At 54.4% G+C, this 19,775-nt stretch overlaps 1 protein-coding gene across 1 annotated transcript; it reads right to left on the bottom strand.

Moving 5' to 3' along the window:
- Positions 1-1,409: 1,409 nt before the first annotated feature.
- On the bottom strand, positions 1,410-2,096 carry MIND_00406800 (uncharacterized protein; the record flags this gene model as incomplete). Its single annotated transcript, XM_037360892.1, has 3 exons — positions 1,410-1,774; positions 1,849-1,923; positions 1,973-2,096. The coding sequence occupies 3 exons, from the start codon at positions 2,094-2,096 to the stop codon at positions 1,410-1,412; spliced, it is 564 nt and encodes a 187-aa protein (XP_037223777.1).
- Between the last annotated feature and the right edge of the window lie 17,679 nt (positions 2,097-19,775).

Raw genomic sequence — 19,775 nt, 5'->3', positions numbered from 1 at the left:
CGGAAGCGGGCGGGCACGGCACGGCGCCGTCCGAGACGGGCCGTGACCGAAATCGACTTGACCCTAATCGTAACCACTGTTTTTGATCCCATGATCATGAGCGACGCAAACTCTCAGCCTGAGTTGCACAAGAATACACACTGGCGCCACGGTCGAAGCGCAACTGTTTGCACGAACAACCCCAGTAGCGCGGAAATCAAGTTTTTTGATGAGTGGCCTGCCAGCTGCCAGTGCAGGCCCAGCTGGATGACCAAAAATATTAGGATCTGGATAGCCCGACGAGCTCTGCGTCGTGCGAAGCTATTCCATCGTGCTGGAGCACATGCTAAAGGTACAAGTCTCAAATGTCGGTAGAGAAGACTCAGTTGCACATTTGTTGACAGACGAGTTGGGAAAGTGGGATGCGGGACGCGAGATATAGCGGGAAGTAGAACTTCATTTGGAGATACCAAAGAGGAATGTGCAGCTTGCGAAGGCACTACCGTAAAGCGAAGTCTGTGTAAAGCACAAGAAGAAAGCAGAAGAAGGTGTCGAGAGGTGCGGAAAAGAAATAGGTGGTGAAAGTGATAGTGTAAGCGAGAAGGAGCGAATTGCACTCGACAACCCCACATACGGCCGCGGAATAGCGAGGGAGCGACATCAATGTGTGCGTATATATGTTGTTTCGAAGTTACAGAAGTATCAAAGCGGTCGACAGGCTTTAAGCGGAAAACCAGGGTAGCGGGAGAGGAGGAAGGGGAAAGGTCGCAGGCGGAACGGCATGAGGAATCTAACGGTAGCGGCGGGGAACGGTACAGGCGGTATTGGGGTGTTATGACCATATTCGTCGAAAAAAAACGTGTTAGTCGTGGCGCTGGGGGCGCATAGTCTGTCGTAGAGACATAAGTTGTAAGTGGTGTGCAGGAGGTGTGCGCGCCGTGTGGTGCAAAGAAGATACAGAGAAAGTATAGGCGACCGGTGAGCGGAACCTAGGCTACATGAGAAGTATGCAGGAGAAACAAGGGGCCAAACACGCACCATGGAAGCGGCCTATGAGTTTGGATGACACGCCAATGACCAACGGAGCGCCCGCTCACAGACTAGGAGTCCACCACCCAGCTCTTCCTTTTGCCTTTTACCCCTCAACGCCCGTCGTCATCGCCAGCAAGCAGACCACGCCATCACGTTTGGAGCTCGAAATCGGCTTCCGGAACGCCGCGAAGTCTTGTTGTCGAGAATGAAAGAGCCTTCTATGGCTGGTAGAAGTTTTCTCGACATGGAGGAAGAGAAGAAAAAGGCGATTTCCTTTTTAGGCCAAGCTTTGGTGATTCTTATCTTCGACCAGCGGCAAGTATCGACAACGGTCTTCTCCCTCGACATACGCTACGGGGAACACAAGCCACCCTTCAATTTGTGCAAATGCCTTCAAACTATGACAACACATCTCGCTCTCGTTGCCCTACTGTCTCAGCTTCAGAGTCGTGACTATTGCACACCTGTTCTGCAGCCAGCTGCCGTCCGCACCCCTCAATCCCACATCGCGCAAATACCACCAATGCCTCACCTCCTCCTCCACAAGTTTGCAATATGACTTCTACCACTGGATGCAAAGTCTGGGTCGGAACCCCGCCGACAACCTCTTGGCGAGTGCGAAAAGCATTTGTTTGAAGCTGGATTGCCTTCCCCGCCTTGACGGACTGTATCAATGCGCTAAGCACCAAGCTGCGATTCACCATAAAGCCTTCCGGAAGTTTTGCCAATGCGTCCACAACAAAACTCCCATGGACGACGCCACCTTGAAAATTCTTGTCAGCATATAGGTCTCTTCAAGACGCGATGTCTTATTAAACTTGCAGCGACAACACATACCGCATATCATGGCCCAATAGACAAATCGACTGGCCGTCTCGCCGACGACAAGATCCGTCTCCGCAAATATCTGGCCTAGGCTTTCCAAGTTAGTGTCGGTCTTGCAAGTCATATCACGACTAACCATTCATGAGCAACCATGTTACTACCTCCGAAACCGCCCCGACACCACGAAATACCTCAACGGCCATATCTTCTTCCCGTGACGGCAGGTCCCGCAAACCCTCGCTCGAACGGCGTGAAGTCATAGACACCGGGACTCAGAGACTGTCAATGGTGCTGCGATGCGAGTGAGTTAAAAAGCCCACCAAGACCGCTATGGCCACCCTTTTATCAATCGCAGATCTCTCAATCACGTCTTCTTACCTTTGGCCATCGAATTAGAGTCCTTCGATTCGTCATTCAAGCGCTCATTTAGGCGCGCGTCAAAGTTTGTGACCATATCAGGATCGATAACTTCATTTGCCCCGTCAATCATCACATGCCCTAACCTGCTCCAATTCACACCTATCTGCACATGCAAGCAGTAGGGACTCCGTCACCATCCATGTTCAGGAAGAATCAAGATGATGTGGCTCAAGGGGCTTCGCGTCGCCTTTCGGCGTTACATGTGCCTCTCTGGATATGCTTTGTATTTCAACGCGGGCTCTTCGTTGACGCCCATGGCGTCTAATCCCAATCTAACGAGGCTCTGACGCTGATACATCATGTCAAAATCGCCGAACACCGTAGATGGAGCAACCGAATCAAGCAGCAACTGCGCTACATGTAACATTCTTCGTGCGGCGCTGGGCTGATGTGGCGCCGATTGAGCTTCAGCCTCTACGTCAAAGTTATCGCCTGCATTCAGCCTCGCCGATTAGCTTCCTCCGAGGCCTGTAGAATTCCCCGCCCCTCATCTGTCCGCGGCATCATCTGCGACCCCAGCAACAGCTCATATTGGGGACTCGTTCGATATTTGTTCTTCGCCAATCGCCCAAACCGGGCGACAGACATCTCAAAGCCTACAATTCGGTCGGGACAGTGTTCAACTGTGGGAGACCATTGGGAGTTCTCCATGTGTCCGGGGTCATACCCTGTCCTTCCAGTGCTGGAAATTCGTGTTTCCTCTGGCCTGATCGGCTTCCCCTAGTTCTTTCTGAACCCAGCTCCCGCTCGAAGATGTTGCCATCACCTCTTTTCGTCCTCAGAACAACATCCTGCTCGTGCGTTGCTTCGTTCTAGGAGGGCAGCAATCATCTCGCACTTCTCTTGCTTGTTCACTGTGCGGTATATAACATGGACAGGCGTCGACTGAGTCTCCAGACTCTCAACTCGGAGTGCATTTTCCACATGCAGAACATCTACGAACACAACCGGCAGCTCATCCGCCTCACTCTGTCCTTCTACATCACCACGATTGAAGCCGTTGCCGACGGTACTATGCCGGGCCCTGGTCCACTATTGGATGCATTTCCCCAAGCAAATGCTTTCCTTGTTCTCGGTGGGACTTCCCGTCTCATTGGCGCAAACGGCGCACATTTCGCAGACTTCATCGTGGAGTTCCGTGAAGATGCAGATCGGACTCTTACATGGCGAGTGGTCTTGAGTAAGCGTTTTTCTTCGGTCGACAACAAGTTCTTATTGTTATATTTCGAAGGCAACCTGACTATGGCCTCCTTTACCATCCCCGGAGCAACGCGGAATATGCTGCGCGACTTTTCGCCCTCGGCAACGATGGTCCTTCGTGCTCTCCGCGTTTCCCTTTCGCAGAACCCGCCGCAACCTCTCAGTCTCCGCGAGACACAATTCACGACATCCAATCTTGGGCACCAGCCCGCGCAGGAACTCTGCCTCTTCGATCCCGCCAACAACATTGTCGTGCAAGGTTTTCTTTATCGCTGCGTCACTATGCGCTGCCACCGAGTGTTTATTCCGGGATCGAGATGCCCCCGCCACTGAGCGTGGCTGACACAATAGTGACGAGTGAGATAGAACAAAGCTTTCTATCCCTAGCTAGAACAATTGAGAAAACAATTCGTTGACATACTTAGTAGCGTTGACTTAGACATAAGACGGTTCAAGGTAGTTCCAAGGGTACATCGACACAACAGACCGGGGCTAAAATGCCACGTAAGCAGCGTGGCTTGGCCTTTTAAATTTTCCATTTCTCGCCGTCATCTCCAACCTCGATAATGTTAGGCGGGGGCCGCGCCGCCGCGGGGGCATAGCATCCTTAGGGTCCACCGGTACTGCGAAATGTTGTCAATTGACGAATCGAAATTGCAAAGCAAACATACTCGTTGAACGAGTTGCGAGGTAGCTGACGCGCTGACGCGAAGACTGATTGGAGTAGCAAGAGCAAAATGGGCCCGCCAATCCTACTAAAGAAATAGAAAGAACCACGCGGATGTCCTAGCATATACCTCAGCCTTATGCGACAGAGGTGTCAAGACTAGCAACGGGCTGGCGCCGGATGTATGAAATCGGAGAGGAGGAGGGTAAATGTCGTTCAAGAAACGGGGTGACCGAATCCCCCCGGACTTCCGGGCTACGATACAGTATGAGAGGATGTTGGGGACGCGAGAGGCTCTTTAGGGGGGGATATGTGTCGCGCCGCTTTCGTCACTTCAAGGCACAAGCCGTTGACCACGGCGCTTTCGTGCGGCATTTGGGGGCGAGCGCGAAAGGCGCAAGTGGTAGGTGGTCTGCGTGGGTGACGTAGCGTTGGAATGAGGGGCATAGATAGTGTAGTCGTGAACTCGTTTGAGGAGCTGCAGAAGATGAGATTGAAGAGGTGGATAAGTTGCTCAAAACACACCTGACGGGCCCGAAATTAGATGATGTTTGACTCAATTTCCGTTCGAAGGATGTGTGTGTGGCTTCACACCGAGTGGACTTTGTTTTGTGGGAGCTCCGAGCACCTTAGCTTTAACAAAATCAGCATTGTGTCGGAGGAAGACGCCAGAAACGCACTATCGAGACTTTCAAGATCTCTGTGGATGCGCGGCACCAGTGAACCCCACGGTCTCCCACAGTTTCCACCACCCAACTCTGGCTTCCCGCTCCGCTGCCCCCAGCCTGAATGCGCCGATGCGCCACGTATCGCAATGCGAGCTCGGAATCAATGGCCGGTATGGTCCAATGTCTGGCGGTCAAGTGTTCGTGAGCGCTCCATGGCTGGTAACGGGTTTTCGAACACGAATCGACATGGAGGAACAGAAGAGAAAAGTGATTTCCTTTTTGGGACAGACTTTGGTTGTTCCTGATTCTCATCTTCGACCAGCGACAACGGTCTTCCCTCCTCAATGCCCTTCAATCGTGCGCCGCAGAACTTCAATCTCTCACAGTGGCTTCATAACTCAGCGGAATATCTTGCCCTCATTGGTCTACTACTCGTTCAGCTTCAGAATGAGTACCGCACACCTCTTCTGCGGCTAGTTGCCGTCCGCATCCCTCCACCCCACAACGTGCGAATACCGCCAATCTCTCATCGCCTCCGCAAGTATGCAATACCACCTCTACCATCGGGTGCAATGTCTGGGTTGGAACTCCGTCGACATGTTCTTGCCGAGCGCGAAAAGCATTTGTCTGCAGCTGGATTGCCTTGCCGCTCTCTACCGACCGCCGCAGTGCGTTGAGCACCAAGTCACGGTCGACTCTGAAGCCCTCCGGAAGTCTTATCAATGCATCCACGACAAAACTTCCGTGAACGACGCCGCCTTGAAACAATATATCAGTACACGCCCACCTCGTCCAAACAAGCAATACCGCATATCATTGCCCAATAGACTATTCTGCTTGTCGTTTCGCTCACTACCAGGTCTGTGGCAGCAAATATCTGACCTGGGCTTTCTACATCAGCGTCAGAAAGTTGAAGGACTATCTCCACTTACCATTCAAGAGTAGCCATGTCACGACCTCTGCAACTCCGCCAACGCCACGAAAGACTTCAACATCTGTATCTTGCCCTTCTCGTTGTAACTCTGACGCACTCAGCGTCGAATGCGTTCCGTATGGGAGTGGCCAGGAAGCCATCGGATCCGGATGGCGGTGCTGCCAACCGCGAGTGAAGCAAACCTCACCAACGCCGCCATGGCCACCCTTTTATCAAGTTTGGCTCCCTCGATCACGTATTGACTCCTTTGGATGTCGAATAGGAATACACCGACATTGCATTTAAGCGCCCGTTTAGGCGCGCGCCAACGTTTGCGACCATATCAGGCCGCCAACGTGACAGGATTGGCGGTACTTATTCTCGCATTCCGTCAATCACCATTTGGTCTGTCCGGCGAAATCGGCAGCGTCTTCCGCGCAACTGAGCTAGGAGTTCTAAACCTGAAGACTAACCCCGCAGTCAACGCTTTACTTTCGCTGGGGTAGCTCGGGGTGACAGGATCGTCAAGCTACACTATTGCTTTATTTGAAAGTTATTCACCTGCATCCACCACCACCTCCACCTCCACCGCAAGAAGTGAATGCTTGGTATCTGATCCGTGGGCTATCTCGTGGGGAGGAGTTGTGAGTGACGCCTATGGCGCTTAATCGCAATCTAACAAAGCTCTAAACTTTATACAGCCTGTCAGCATCTCCGAACACCGAAGATCAAGCAACCGAATCAAGCAGCAAATATGCAGGCGCTGACTGATGCAGCTCAACCCGAGCCCAAGCCTCTCGATTCACAAGCGGACACGGGACAGGCGGCCTTTCTTTTGAGGCCGCTGACCTGCCGTGCTGTCTCCCATCCCCGGCATCATCCACGACACCCAGCAACAACTCGAATTGGGACTGCTCCGACATCTGTTCCCCACTCCTCGCTCGAACTCATCTACAGACAAGCTGGAACATTCAAGTCGGATCAGCCTTCATACGAGACTTGGGCCCGGACACTATGGGAAGCTCTCCACATCCCCAGTTTCATGACAAGTCCGTCCTGTGCACCAAATTTGTCGTCGCCTCAAGCCTATTGAAGCTTGATCGGCCTCCCCTGGTTCTCTCTGACTCTGGCTCCGCCTCCAAAACATCAGCATCACCCATTTTTGTCGTCGGCACAACGTACTCGCTCGCGCAACGCACCGTTTGAGGCGGGTTGGCAATGCTCTCAAACATCTCTGGCTCATACACTATGCGGTATAAAAGATGAGCTCATAACACTTGTCTCTCCAACCAACCAACTCTTCCAAACTTTCTTCTCCAAGTCCGACATGCAGCAATTCGCATACAACCGTCGAGTTCTACAACACACGTTGTCCTTCTACATTACTACAATCGAAGCTGCTGCCAATATACCCGGCCAGCCCGGTCCGCTCCTGGCGACATTCCCCATGTCGAACGCTCTTCTGGTCGTCGATGCACATTCGCCTCTCATCGGCGCAGGCGGTGCCATCTTCGACTTCACCATTCAGTTCCGCGAAGAGGCCGACGGGTCCTTAAGGTGGCGAATTGTCTTCAGTGAGTTTCCATTTTAAAGATCCTGATAGACGCTTACAATTGGAATCATTCCAATAGACGACACGACCATGGCCTCCTTCACCATCCCCGCCACCACACTGAACATGTTGCGCGACTTTTCGCCCTCCGCAATAATGGTCCTCCGCGCGCTGTGCTTTTCGCTTCAGCAGCACCCAGCGCAGTCCCACCTCAGTCTCCGCGAGACACCATTCACGCGGTCGAACCTGGGGCACAACCCCGCGCAGGAGCTCTGCCTCTTCGATCCAACGAGCAACGTTGTCGTGCAAGGGTTCCTGTACCGCTGCGTCACGATGCGCTGCCACCGCGTGTTTATCCCGGGATCAAGATGCCGACGCCACTGAGCGCGCGTCTGGGACGTAACGACGAGGCCGATGGCGGGGAGTCGATAGATAATCGTTGAATACATCATTCGGAATAGACCGGTACTAGACAATGAGTCAGAGCAGTGTCTGATTTGGTATTCACTGAATACTTACACACGAATAGGCGTTATCGACGGAGACTCGAGGCTCAGGCTGCTGGGAGTTAACATTCGGACCGAAAAACAGGCTGCCGAGTTACTGGAATTACCTTGAAAACGCAGGCAATGCCTTCAACTATGGTCCTCACACACCATTCCCAAGCACAAGATGCCTGAGATAATGTGGCAGAGCCTGAGTACTCCCTATCTGGACCGTCCGCAGGCCCAGACACCATCCACTTAAGGCAGGCGGTGGGTGGATTAGTAACACAAATGATACGTCCTTCTTACTGCAAGGCTCTGAGTCCCGGCCGGAATGTTGCATGAACGTGGATATATAGGGGATAGGGTATTCTTTCTGAGTCGTGAATAGCATCATGATTCATACTGCCTGGCCAACCTCGAATGAGCGAAAACGACGAGGAGAAGAGCGTTTCATACACAGATTGGAGTCTGGACTGCCGCAGATGCCTATAAACTCCGTCGTTCTCCACCTCCGTCTGCGTTTTCCGGGCTGTCGATACTACTCATAGGCCCTCCGCAGCCCGTGTTTAGGACGGTCGACTACACGTGAAAAGTGAGTCAGTGAACGGCGCGATCCGGAGCGGTACCTATTCCCAACACTGGGAGACGCCGAGCTATGGTTTCATGGCCCTGGAGCGCTAAGGCGCACGCCCGGAGAGAGATCAGGATACGCGGCAGCGGTCTGAGACAAGTCTGAGAAGAAGATGACGCGGCGTTACGTCACACCATCGCCTTCTTTTCCCAAACCACCTGCGACCCTTTTGGTGTTTCGTCTGTGGTGCTGCTGCTTCATCATTCTGACACCGAAAGCTCTCCCTGACTTGCAATGGCGCGGGACTCGGGCTTGCCGCCTTTCGCCAGCGCCCGTGGCTCCGAGTCGCTCGACGGTCTGATGAAACTTACCCCTCTCGAGGCAACATGTACAACGATGACGCTATCGCACCTCATTAATCTCTGTGGTCAACGCAAGGTCAACGACTTTTGGGCGCTGCTCCGCCCAGCCAGGCGCCGAGAGCGCATCTTCTCTGCCATTGCGTCGTTGCACGCAGTGGTGCGATGCTATGTTTCATCGTCAAGACAACGTCGAAGGGGTTTCGGAAAGATCAAATTACGGAGATATCCGGCCGACGCCGACGCCGCTCCACGTTCCAAGATACAAACGGCCGCACTTGTACTGTACTATCCCTTCAAGCTACTACCAGTCGGCTCCTGCTCGCGGCTCGTCATGGTCTCACTGGCAATGCCCCGGCGTGTCTCGTTTGACACGAGAACGGTGCTTATGCAGGCTAAAATCGCCTCTGACCTTTTTTCCTCGGCGGTGGTCCCGACTCTGCACCGCTCGTATGCACCTTGTGCCGGGTTATCTGCCCCAGCATCGCCTCCGGCCTTCACTTTGTCGTTTCCCGAACAACGCGCTTCGAGTTCTCGCAATGTGCGTCACTGACAGTCGACCGTTGGCATCTCTTCAAGTTGACCTTCCCAGCCCAGTCAGTCGTTGTCTCCCATCCGCCGCTGAGCCTGAGCTCACGGAGCGCCCCTGGGGCCCCTGCAACGCAATGCTTGAAGGCGCAGCGCGCGTTCGATACGCGCGGAGGGTGTGATGAGGTTGTCGGCCGTTCTGTTCTATTTTGCGGCGTCCGAGGTTAACGTTGAAACCTGACTCAGGCCACGCCGGACGCGGACGCGGAGAGGGTGCATACGGTGCAGCATCGTGACTCACGATCAGTGCGCGGACTCAGGCTGCTTCTGGAATCATGGCCCATCGGCTCGGCGTCGTCGTCATCCGTGCGCCGGCGCTCGTTCGACACGAGCCCGGCCCCTGGTGTGTGAGGCCGGAGCGTTTTGCCGAGCCCGTCACAGTGCACGGTGGACGTATACACTAGACGTGCAGCACCGGCGTTTGCCAGCCTGTGCGCTGGCCTTCCGACGACGGGTATCGTGCTGTGCTATACGCAAACTACTAGTATACGTAGGCGTCCGGCGGCTCGTTCGACCCGAGCGCCGCACGATGTTGGGGCGAGCGATTGATCATCTTTTTTTTTTCGTTGTAGCAGCGCGTTATGCGGGGCCGCCAGCGATCCCGTCGCTGCTGGCCTGGGGCTCAATGCTTCCGCCTGGCGACCGTGACCGACAAAAACGATCTCGTCGGCCCGCGCTGGCGCTGCAGCGTGTGCTCCGAGAGATCGATGATCGGCCGCGCGAAGGACATGCCCGCTCGTTCAACTCGGGAGTTGGGACGGGGGCATGATAACGGACTGGAAATAGGCAAGGGGTCCAAGGCTTTTGCCACCTCTCTGACTGGCTCCAATGTACCAGGCGGCCCAGGCAGGCCCAGAGTAAAAGTCGCGATGGGCACCGGCTCCCCGTCGCGGCGCTGTCCGTGTGCGCTGTGCACTAACAGCGGACCAACATCGATATCCTTAACGCCCACGCGGGGGCCACGTGGGCCCGACTCGGGGGTGCGCGTTCGACGCGTGTGCGCGCCCCGGGGATGCTGTTGGATTGAACTCCTGTTTTGCTGGACGACGACCGCTTCGACGTTTTGATCCCGGCCGCCGCAGCGTTGAATGCGTTCCGCCGACGTGGGACCGTATCCGTGCGACTCCGTGCAGCTCGTCCTAACCGATAAACTCGCCCATTGGCACGCCTAGCGGGATTCTATCTCGGCGCCCGGCGAGCCGCGGGCCGAAGCTCGCGCGCGCTTCTCTTCGCTGCGCGACACGATTTGTCTGCGCGGAGACGGGGCCCGGGCGTGCCCGGCTCGCTGGCGGCGAGAGGGCGCACCGTGCGGCGCAGCCCGCTGGGCCCGGCGACGCACGGGAGGAGGGAAGGGCCGGGGCCGCGGCGTGCGCCCCGCGGTTGAGGCGAGGCGTAGCTTCTCTTCTCTTCGGAGCTTGCTGTTCGCGGCTGACAGAAGAGAACAGCGATCGCACGACAAGTGGGGGTGGGCACCGAGTGTCAGGGGAACCCCCGCTTCGGCCTCCTTCGGACCCTCCGAACGCATCCGAGGCGCATCCGACCGGCGCCCCCTCGGACGCTCCGACCCACCCCGACCATCGTCCACGGCCTCCTTCGCCCGCACAATCACCGATCCGTCAAGACCCTCCCAACGATCACCTTGGGACAGAGCCTGCGACGCCGCTCAGGCCTTCTGCGCTCTACGTCGGCAGTTACGGACGACCAGTATATAGTTGGCGCCCTAGCAGGCGGACCCTTAGAGTTTCTTCTCTTTGGATCCTCCCCTGCTAGGTCGGTCCCTCCGTGTATTTCCGTAGCTTTTATTCACGCTTTGGATCCTCCCCTGCTAGGCTTTCGTCCGGAGTCTCCAGGGTTGCCCTTACAGCAGAAGAAACTCTCTATGGGATTAACCGGTCAAGATTGCCAGGTTTGGTGCTGACTCAGGCTCGGAGTGCGAGTCCGTACCCCCCTCGTCACCGCCCCTGCCACTTGACCCCTCCTCCTCTGCTCTTGTCGTCTTTCGCCCGCTATGTCTACCGGAGCTGCTCCGGACGCTGGCCGCATGGACGCACTTGAGGCGAAACTAGACAACCTCACCAATCTCCTCACCCACCTTGCTTCCCAGGCTTCGCTGCCGCACCACCTCCGGCAGCTCCCGAACCGCCTTCGGCATCTCCGAATGCCCCGGCCGGATGCGTTATTTGGTGACATTACTGTCGCCTCAAAACTGGTCTTACGACCAAACCCCCCCGTTTGCGTTTAACGGAGATCGCAAGCGCGGCCGCGCCTTCCTATCCGCGGTCAAAACCTACGCTCGGCTTGCCCCGGAGGCCTTCGTAGTTAACGGAGAGCCGAGCGAAGAAAAGGCCGTCCGCTACGCCATGTCCTATATGGCGGAGGGACCTGCTCAGCAATGGGCAGAGCGTCATGGGAGCAAAAACCCCTTCCCCTTCCCCTCGGTGGAGCCAGTTCCTCTCTGAGTTTCGCCTTCGGTTCGTCGAGGAGAACGAACAGGACCTCGCGCTCGCTAAGTTGGAAAGCGCGGGTTATCACATGGGAACGCGGGATGTCTACGGATATACCGACGACTTCGAGGACTTGATGGACCTCGCTGGCTTCAAAGACGTTGGTTAAGGTAACCAAGTGCCGCCACGGACTTGACCCCTTGATCAACAACGGCATCACCTCTTGAACGACCCCCAGACCTCCGTGACTATCTAGGGCTGGCGCACTCGGGCTTTCCGACAATATGAAGCCCTAGTGCGAGCGAAGCTCATTAAGGAACGGCTACCCCCTGGACCGCCAGGAGCTCCGCGCGCGCCTTCCCCATCACTCGTTCGGCAACTCCGTTCCCCATCCGCCCGGTGGCCGCACCTGCGCCACCCCCGGCCCGCCCCGTCCCGGTACCTCCGGCTCCCATCCCTATGGGAGTTGGATCGTACTAGGGCTCGGGGCCCCTGTCGAGCCTGCTTCAGATCGGCGACCCCAATCACTTGGCTCGGGACTGTCCGCTCCCCCGCCGATGTTCGCCATATGGACATCCTCGGCGAGGTGATCCAGCAACTTGGCGATGAGATGCTAGGAGAGCTACTTGCGCGGTTGTCCGACACCGCGGCCTTAGCAGAAGCGCATTCGGAGGGCTCCGGCAGAGGATTTTGTCCCCGACGAGTGACTGGTGTGCCCTCGTTCGCGTCCATAAATCGTTTCACTTGTTTGTATGATGAATCAACTCCCTTGCCTTACAACGAGCCTGAAACGAAAAGCGCCCCCCTGCCCCCTCCGAAGCCCCCGTTCGGATCCGCCACTTGCCTGGGAGAAAAAGCTACCTGGCAGTTATACCATCTCTGCCGCTCCTGGCGTTAACTCGCTGCACCTCCCCTTGAACTTGAGTCCACTGCGACGCGCGCTCAAGCTCTCCCTCTGGGTCTGGTCGACTGCGGAGCCACTTGGACTTTATCGACACAGAATACGTCAACCAAAAAACGTGCCAGTCCGAAATCTCTCAGTACCCATACCGGTCTACAATGTCGACGGCACCCCCCAATGATGCTGGGTCTATTCGCCAAATCAGGACCTGGTCCTACGATACAACGGACACTCCAACGCGTTCAGCTGGCTGTAACCCACCTTGGAAACAGGACTTGATACTGGTACTCCTGGCTCAAAAAGCATAACCCCGAGATCAACTGGGAAACAAAGGAGGTGAAAATGAGCCGCTGCCCCGGCTGCTCCACCTGCCGCGACGAGGAACGGACCGAGCGCTGAGGTTCGCCGCCTCCGACTCCTTAAATCGCGCTTACTTGCGGGCGCCTTCCCCACCGTTTGCGCTATCGATATCGCTGGCCCAGGCGATGCCGGCGACGAACTCGGAGCTCCTTCGGACCCTCCGGAGCGCTCACCAGACCTTGACGACGACGAGCATCTTGAAGACGGCGACCGATCTTCTACACCTCCTTTCGCCCAATCGAGGAGATTCGGCTGGGAGCACCGTGTCCCAACGCCTTGCAGAGGCCTTCCCCCGTAGCTCGGCCCCCCGCCGGAGATTCCGGACTGGGCCAAGGAGTTCCAAGACGTCTTTGACAAGGAGTCCTTCGACACGTTACCAGAGCGGAGGGCTTGGGACCACGCTATCGAACTCGTCCCGACGCGAAGCCCGCTAATTGCAAGGTGTATCCGATCTCCCCCTTGAACAGCTGAACTTGACGAGTTCATCGAGGAGGGACTTGCCACAGGCCGTATCCGCCCTTCGAAATCTCCGATGGCTTCCCCCGTCTTCTTCGTTAAGAAAAAGGACGGAGGACTTCGGTTTGTCCAGGACTACCGCGCCCTCAACGCAATGACGATTAAGAACCGGTACCCCCCTCCCGTTGATTAATGACCTTATCAACAGGCTTAAGGGCGCCCGTTACTTCACCAAACTCGGCGTTCGCTGGGGCTTTAATAACGTCCGGATTAAAGAAGGAGACGAGTGGAAGGCGGCCTTTCGGACCAACCGAGGGTTGTTCGAACCTTTGGTGATGTATTTTGGCCTGACGAACTCCCCGCGACTTTCCAAGCGATGATGAATGACATTTTCCAGGATCTCATTCTCTCAGGAGACGTCATGATCTACCTCGACGATATCCTTATCGCGCATTCGGACCTCCGTAAGCACCGCGCGAGATCGTCCTGAAGTCCTTCGGCGACTCCGAATGCACAAGCTGTACCTTCGCAAGGAGAAGTGCGACTTAGAAATCGTCAATCGAGTACCTGGGGGTTATCATCTCTCACAACCACGTCGAAATGGATCCCGTTAAGGTTGCCGGAGTCTCCGCATGGCCTCCGCCCGAGAACAAGAAGGACGTCCAGCAGTTCCTGGGGTTTGCTAATTTCTACCGCAGGTTCATTCGGGATTTCTCGGCCCTAAGCGCAACCCCTCTTCACGCTCACCAAGAAAGACCAGAAATGGACCTGGGGAGACGCCGAAGCCGCCGCCTTTCAAGCTATCAAAGACGCGGTCGTCTCAGAGCCCGTCTTAGCGATCCCGGACGACTCCCGGCCTTTCCGACTTGAAGCAGACAGCTCAGATTATGCGACGGGGCGGTTCTTTCCACAACAATCCGCCCGGACGGGAAGTGGCACCCTGTAGCGTTCTATTCCAAAAGCTTAAATGATGTCCAGCGCAACTACGAGATTCACGACAAGGAGATGCTCGCGATCATCCGCGCACTCGAGGAGTATCGGCATTTCCTCGGGCGCCGCGCATCCGGTCGAGATCTGGACTGACCATAAGAATTTGGAGTATTTCCGAAAGGCACAGCACCTTAACCGTCGGCAAGCCCGATGGTCGTTGTACCTTTCAGGTTTGACTTTACGCTGCACCACGTCCCAGGTCGCCAGATGGGCCGTCCCGATGCTCTCTCGCCCGGCCCGACCACGGTATCTCCGGCGACAACTCGGATGTCACCCTCTTACGCCCGAACTGTTCCACGTTCGCGCGCTTGAGGCCGTCACCGTCTCTGGGCCTGGCTCCGAACTTGTCCGCGACATCAAGGGCGCTATCCGGTGAGCCTGACCTAGAGGAGCCCGTCGCGCTTGCGGCCCGGCAACTCTTGAAGGTCCGAGGCCAAGTTCGGGGCCCCCGCTCATCACGTTCGGACGAGTGGGCCGTCTCCCAGCTCATATAGCTGTATCTTTGCAAAAGATGAGGGCTGAGCTGCAAGGCTGTAATGCAAAAGATGAGGGCAAGTGCCCAAAGAAAAACTTAGAAACAATAAAATAATTACTTATAGGCCCTCTGGTGGGTTTTGATTGATGGGATCAGTGCATTTAGATAATATTACCTAATGTGGAACGATTTTTGATTGCCATCACTAGATCTAATGACCAGGTGATGCCACATCAGTCTTACTCAATCTCTGAATTTATTTCCTTTTTTCTGCCATATAAGTCCAAAGTATTACCATACGAGTATTCGGCCTGAAGAAAAGGTGATTTATATGACTATATCAATTTTTAGCTTAGTCATACCTTTCAATTCCATTGAGAAATTCAATAATTAAACCCTGTTTCACATCTTTTGCATTAGAGCCTTGCAGCTCAGCCCACATCTTTTGCAAAGAATGGGCTATATAGGGTGCGTCTCCGGCGACCTCCTGTACTTCCGCGGCAAGGTTGTAGTCCCTAAAGACAAGGACCTAAGGAGGCGCATCATCGAGCTCTGCCACGATCTACGAGTCGCCGGACACGCCGGGCGGTTCAAGACCTTAGAGTTGGTTTCGGCGCAACTACTGGTGGCCGCAGATGTCTCGCCATATCGGGCCTACGTCGCGACCTGCGACTTATGCTGCCGCACGAAGGCCCTCGAAGGCTTCCGCATGGAGAGCTCCATCCGACCGAAGTCCCGCCCGAGCGTTGGCACACTGTCACTGTAGACTTCATTGTCGAGCTGCCCGAGGCCCATGGGTATGGCGCGGTTATGGTAGTGGTCGACGCCCTCGGAAAGCGCCCCACTTCACTGAGTGCCATACGACAATAGACGCGGTCGGAGCTGCCCGCTTGTACTATCGGGCGTCTGGAGGCACCACGGAACCCCGAGTACATTTCGGACCGTGGCTCGCAGTTCATCGCTGACTTCACGCGCAGCTCTGGCGCTTAGTGGCGTCAAACCGGCTACCTCCACGGCTTACCACCCGCAAACCGACGGACAAACCGAGCGCGTTAACCAAGAGCTCGAGCAGTACATCCGGATCTTCACCAACTACCAACAAGGCGACTGGGACGAGCTTATCCCTGCCGCTGAGTTCGCCTATAACAACCACGTTCACTCCTCCACTCAACAGGTACCCTTTATGACGGACACCGGCCGGCTTCCCGAATGGGTTTCGAGCCAGGCGCCCGCTCAGAGTTGGGAGTCGGTAAGCGAGTTTCGCGATCGGATAGCTAACGGCGTCTCGAGGCAAAGGCCGCACTCGTTAAAGCCAAAGACGTATATAAGCGGTACTACGATCGGAAACGTTCGGACGCTCCGAAGATTCAAGTTGGTGATAAGGTTTGGTTGGACGCCTCTGACATTAGAACGACTCGGCCCTCCGAGAAGTTCTCCCACAAGCGCCTTGGACCGTTCAAGGTGCTCGCAGAGGTTAGCAAAGGTGCCTACAAGCTAGACCTCCAGTACATATAGCTGCATCTATGCAAAAGATGTGGGTACCATCCCAAGGGGGTAATGCAAAAGATGTTGTGACAGATGGATTTCATGAATTTCTCACTGGAATCAAGAGATATGACTAATATAAAAATACATATAGGAAGATAAATCACCTTTTCTTTGGGCCGAATATTCGTAATATTATATTTGGTACTTATAAGCCCAGGGACCAAAAAATTAATAATCGATTAAGTAAGGTTGATGTAGCAAGATGCAGTCATCAAAAGCTCTGATGGCAATCAAAAATCGTTCCACATTGATCAACATACCTATATGCCATTGATCCCATCACCGATACCTTGATATAGCAGCCACAAACAAGAAAACAGTGTTATTTAATTTAATTTCTAAGTAGTTGCCCTCATCTTTTGCATTACCCCCCTAGGATGCTACCCACATCTTTTGCATAGATGCAGCCATATGAGCTGAGACCTCCCCCCGCGTTACTCCAAGCTCCACCCCGTCTTCCCCGTTGTTAAGCTCGAGCCCGCTCAGGACGACCCCTTCGACGGACGACCCGGCTACGACGAACCGCCCCCCGAACTAGAGGACGGAGTTCCCGAATGGGAAGTCGAGGAAATCTTGGATGCCAGGATAAGGTATAAGCGTCTTAACTATTTCGTCAGGTGGAAAGGCTACGATGCTTCACACGACTCGTGGGTTCGGTTCGACCGTGTCTTTGCGCCAGACAAGATTGCGGACTTCTATCGGAGATACCCGGGTAAACCACGGCACATCGCCTCAGCAACCTTCGACTCGCTGCCCTTCCGTATTATGCGTCGGGACGCCGCATTCAAAGGGGGGTGATGTCAGGGAACCCCCGCTTGGCCTCCTTCGGACCCTCCGAGCGCATCCAGGCGCATCCGACCGGCGCCCCCTCGGACGCTCCGACCCACCCGACCATCGTCCACGGCCTCCTTCGCCCGCACAATCACCGATCCGTCAAGACCCTCCCAACGATCACCTTGGGACAGAGCCTGCGACGCCGCTCAGGCCTTCTGCGCTCTCGTCGGCAGTTACGGACGACCAGTATATAGTTGGCGCCCTAGCAGGCGGACCCTTAGAGTTTCTTCTCTTTGGATCCTCCCCTGCTAGGTCGGTCCCTCCGTGTATTTCCCGTAGCTTTTATTCACGCTTTGGATCCTCCCCTGCTAGGCTTTCGTCGGAGTCTCCAGGGTTGCCCTTACACCGAGCGCATCATGATGTGTTGATCATCATCCATCATTCGGCTAATTTGGCGGGCAGCTGGGGGTCGACGATGGTGTGGAGGTTTAGAGCTCATTGAAAGCAGCCATGATGAATATGGATACAGAAGCTATCACTATTTAGGTATACCTACAATTGTTACCTACAGCTATATCTTATAATTTTTTTACATCTCCTAATAGCTTATAACTAGCCTAATGCACACATCTTGTTCCTACTCTGGTATCGCGCCCACAACGGAGGCAAATGCGCAAACCATCGCAAGCCTCACCGGAGGTGATAGCCGAGGCTACGCGAAATTGATTGATGCACATCAAAAAGCCCTCGGTGCCCACCCCCCACGACAAGCGGCGCACGTGGCGATGACGATGACGTGGCGCCAATCACGGAGCTTGCGGGCACCCGACGCTGAGCTCCGCGGGTGTGCGCCGGCTTCTGCGTCTGCGGCGGTGGCACGCTGTATGGGCACCCGGCCAAGGCCGGCGCGTGCCACCGGCGTGTGCGTGTGCGTGTGCGTGCGCGGGGCGGCGGCGGGGATGCGCTGGGCCCGCACCTGTACACGGGGTTTTTTTAAAAACAAAGCCTTCTCATTACTATAGTTAATTTTTTTTTTTTGAAAAATGCCTCTAATCTATTGCCCCAGCCAAAAGGCAGGTTTTATATAGGGAAATGAGAGATCAAAAAAAAGTTTAAAAAATTGAAAGGCCATGTCAGGGTGCGCAGTGTGGTAGCTATAAGGCCCCAGACCTGATGTGTGGAAAAGTCCTTAGGCATGGGGAAATTACCAAGTAGGAGAAAGGCCAAAAAAGACAAAAAAAAATGTTGATGCCAAGGTGCCAAGAAAGATACAGAGTTTAAGAGCGTGGATTTTATTAAAACAAGGGGAATCCTGGTAAATCACTGGTGTTTTTTAAAAATGTTAATGTCAAACCCTGGGTTCAAAAACCCTTTTTCTTCGCCCTTTAAACCTTTTATTTTGGCCCTGGTTGATAAGATAAGACAAGGAGGAGATAAGATGGACAATCAGATGGTCATTAGATCATCAGATGTCGATGCTGATGCTGATTGACAGCGTGGAGTTGGACATGAGGACAGCACATAAAGGCATGGCTAAAGGATGATGTCATTGCCTCTTGTATTAGGCATGGTAAACACATGGTAGTAATGTATATAAGTAGAGTAGATTTCGTCTTGTACCCCAGTCTTCGAATTGCATCATCTTTACGATATCTTTTCATGGTGCTTCTTGCTTGCCTTCACTGGCCAACTGACATCTCTGAATTGGTGTTGTTTGTGACAGTTAATATGCTAATTACGAGGGATCTTTTCTTTTAAAAAAAAACCCCCACGTATATGCCTGGGGCCCGGGCGATGGCGGGTAAGCAGTTCCCCTGGTGCAGTCGGTGTACTGTAGTATTCTAATCAGTTTGTCAGTCACGTGTCACACAGGGCTCAAGCCGACGAAATTTTTTTCGTCAGTCACGCATATCCAGCAGAAATTGGCCCCAAATTGGTCCATATATGGTAATTTTCCGTCCGATCCGGCGCCGAAATTCCCTAATGGGGAAGGCCTGACGAAAGTTTAAGTTCGTCGCACATGTCACGCAGGTTGGCAGGTGACGAATTGATTAAAATAGTACAGTATTGCTCTAAACCGCCCCAAAAATTAAGACTCATGCTTACAGCACGGCTGCCTGTTGGATGCTGGACATGGAGTAGAGTATAGCAGGAGGCATCCGGCGGCTTGTTCGACACCAGTGCCAAACAATATGAGGCAGGGTGCATCAGTGCTTTTTCTGCATCCAAAGCGTTAACATGCGCCGACGCGCTGCTGACTGGTGAGTCGTACACACTGCCATTGAAGCAGTGTTCCAATCTAAGGGGTTAATAATGGTTCCTGCTGATATTAAGGGCTTAACTCATCCTAGATTCCTAAGGGTCAAGTTAAGAGTGGTTTATTAAGGGTAATTCTAAGGATTAATTTCCTAATTAGGCTATGGCTCCCGAGCCCTCCAGTTCACTGTTGTCAGACTCTTCATTGCTATAAGCGGTGTTAAGCAACTCCATCTGCAGTGTCTCCTAAAAATGACACCACTTCTAAGATTATCACAAGCCTCGGACCAGTGATCCTGCGGCGCCCGA

Source organism: Mycena indigotica (assembly GCF_014461135.1).
Source record: "Mycena indigotica strain 171206Taipei chromosome Unknown Mind.scaff0003, whole genome shotgun sequence".
Lineage (NCBI taxonomy): Eukaryota > Fungi > Basidiomycota > Agaricomycetes > Agaricales > Mycenaceae > Mycena > Mycena indigotica.
The sequence above is the reverse complement of the archived record's forward strand: the minus strand, read 5'-3'. Positions and strand labels throughout refer to the sequence as shown.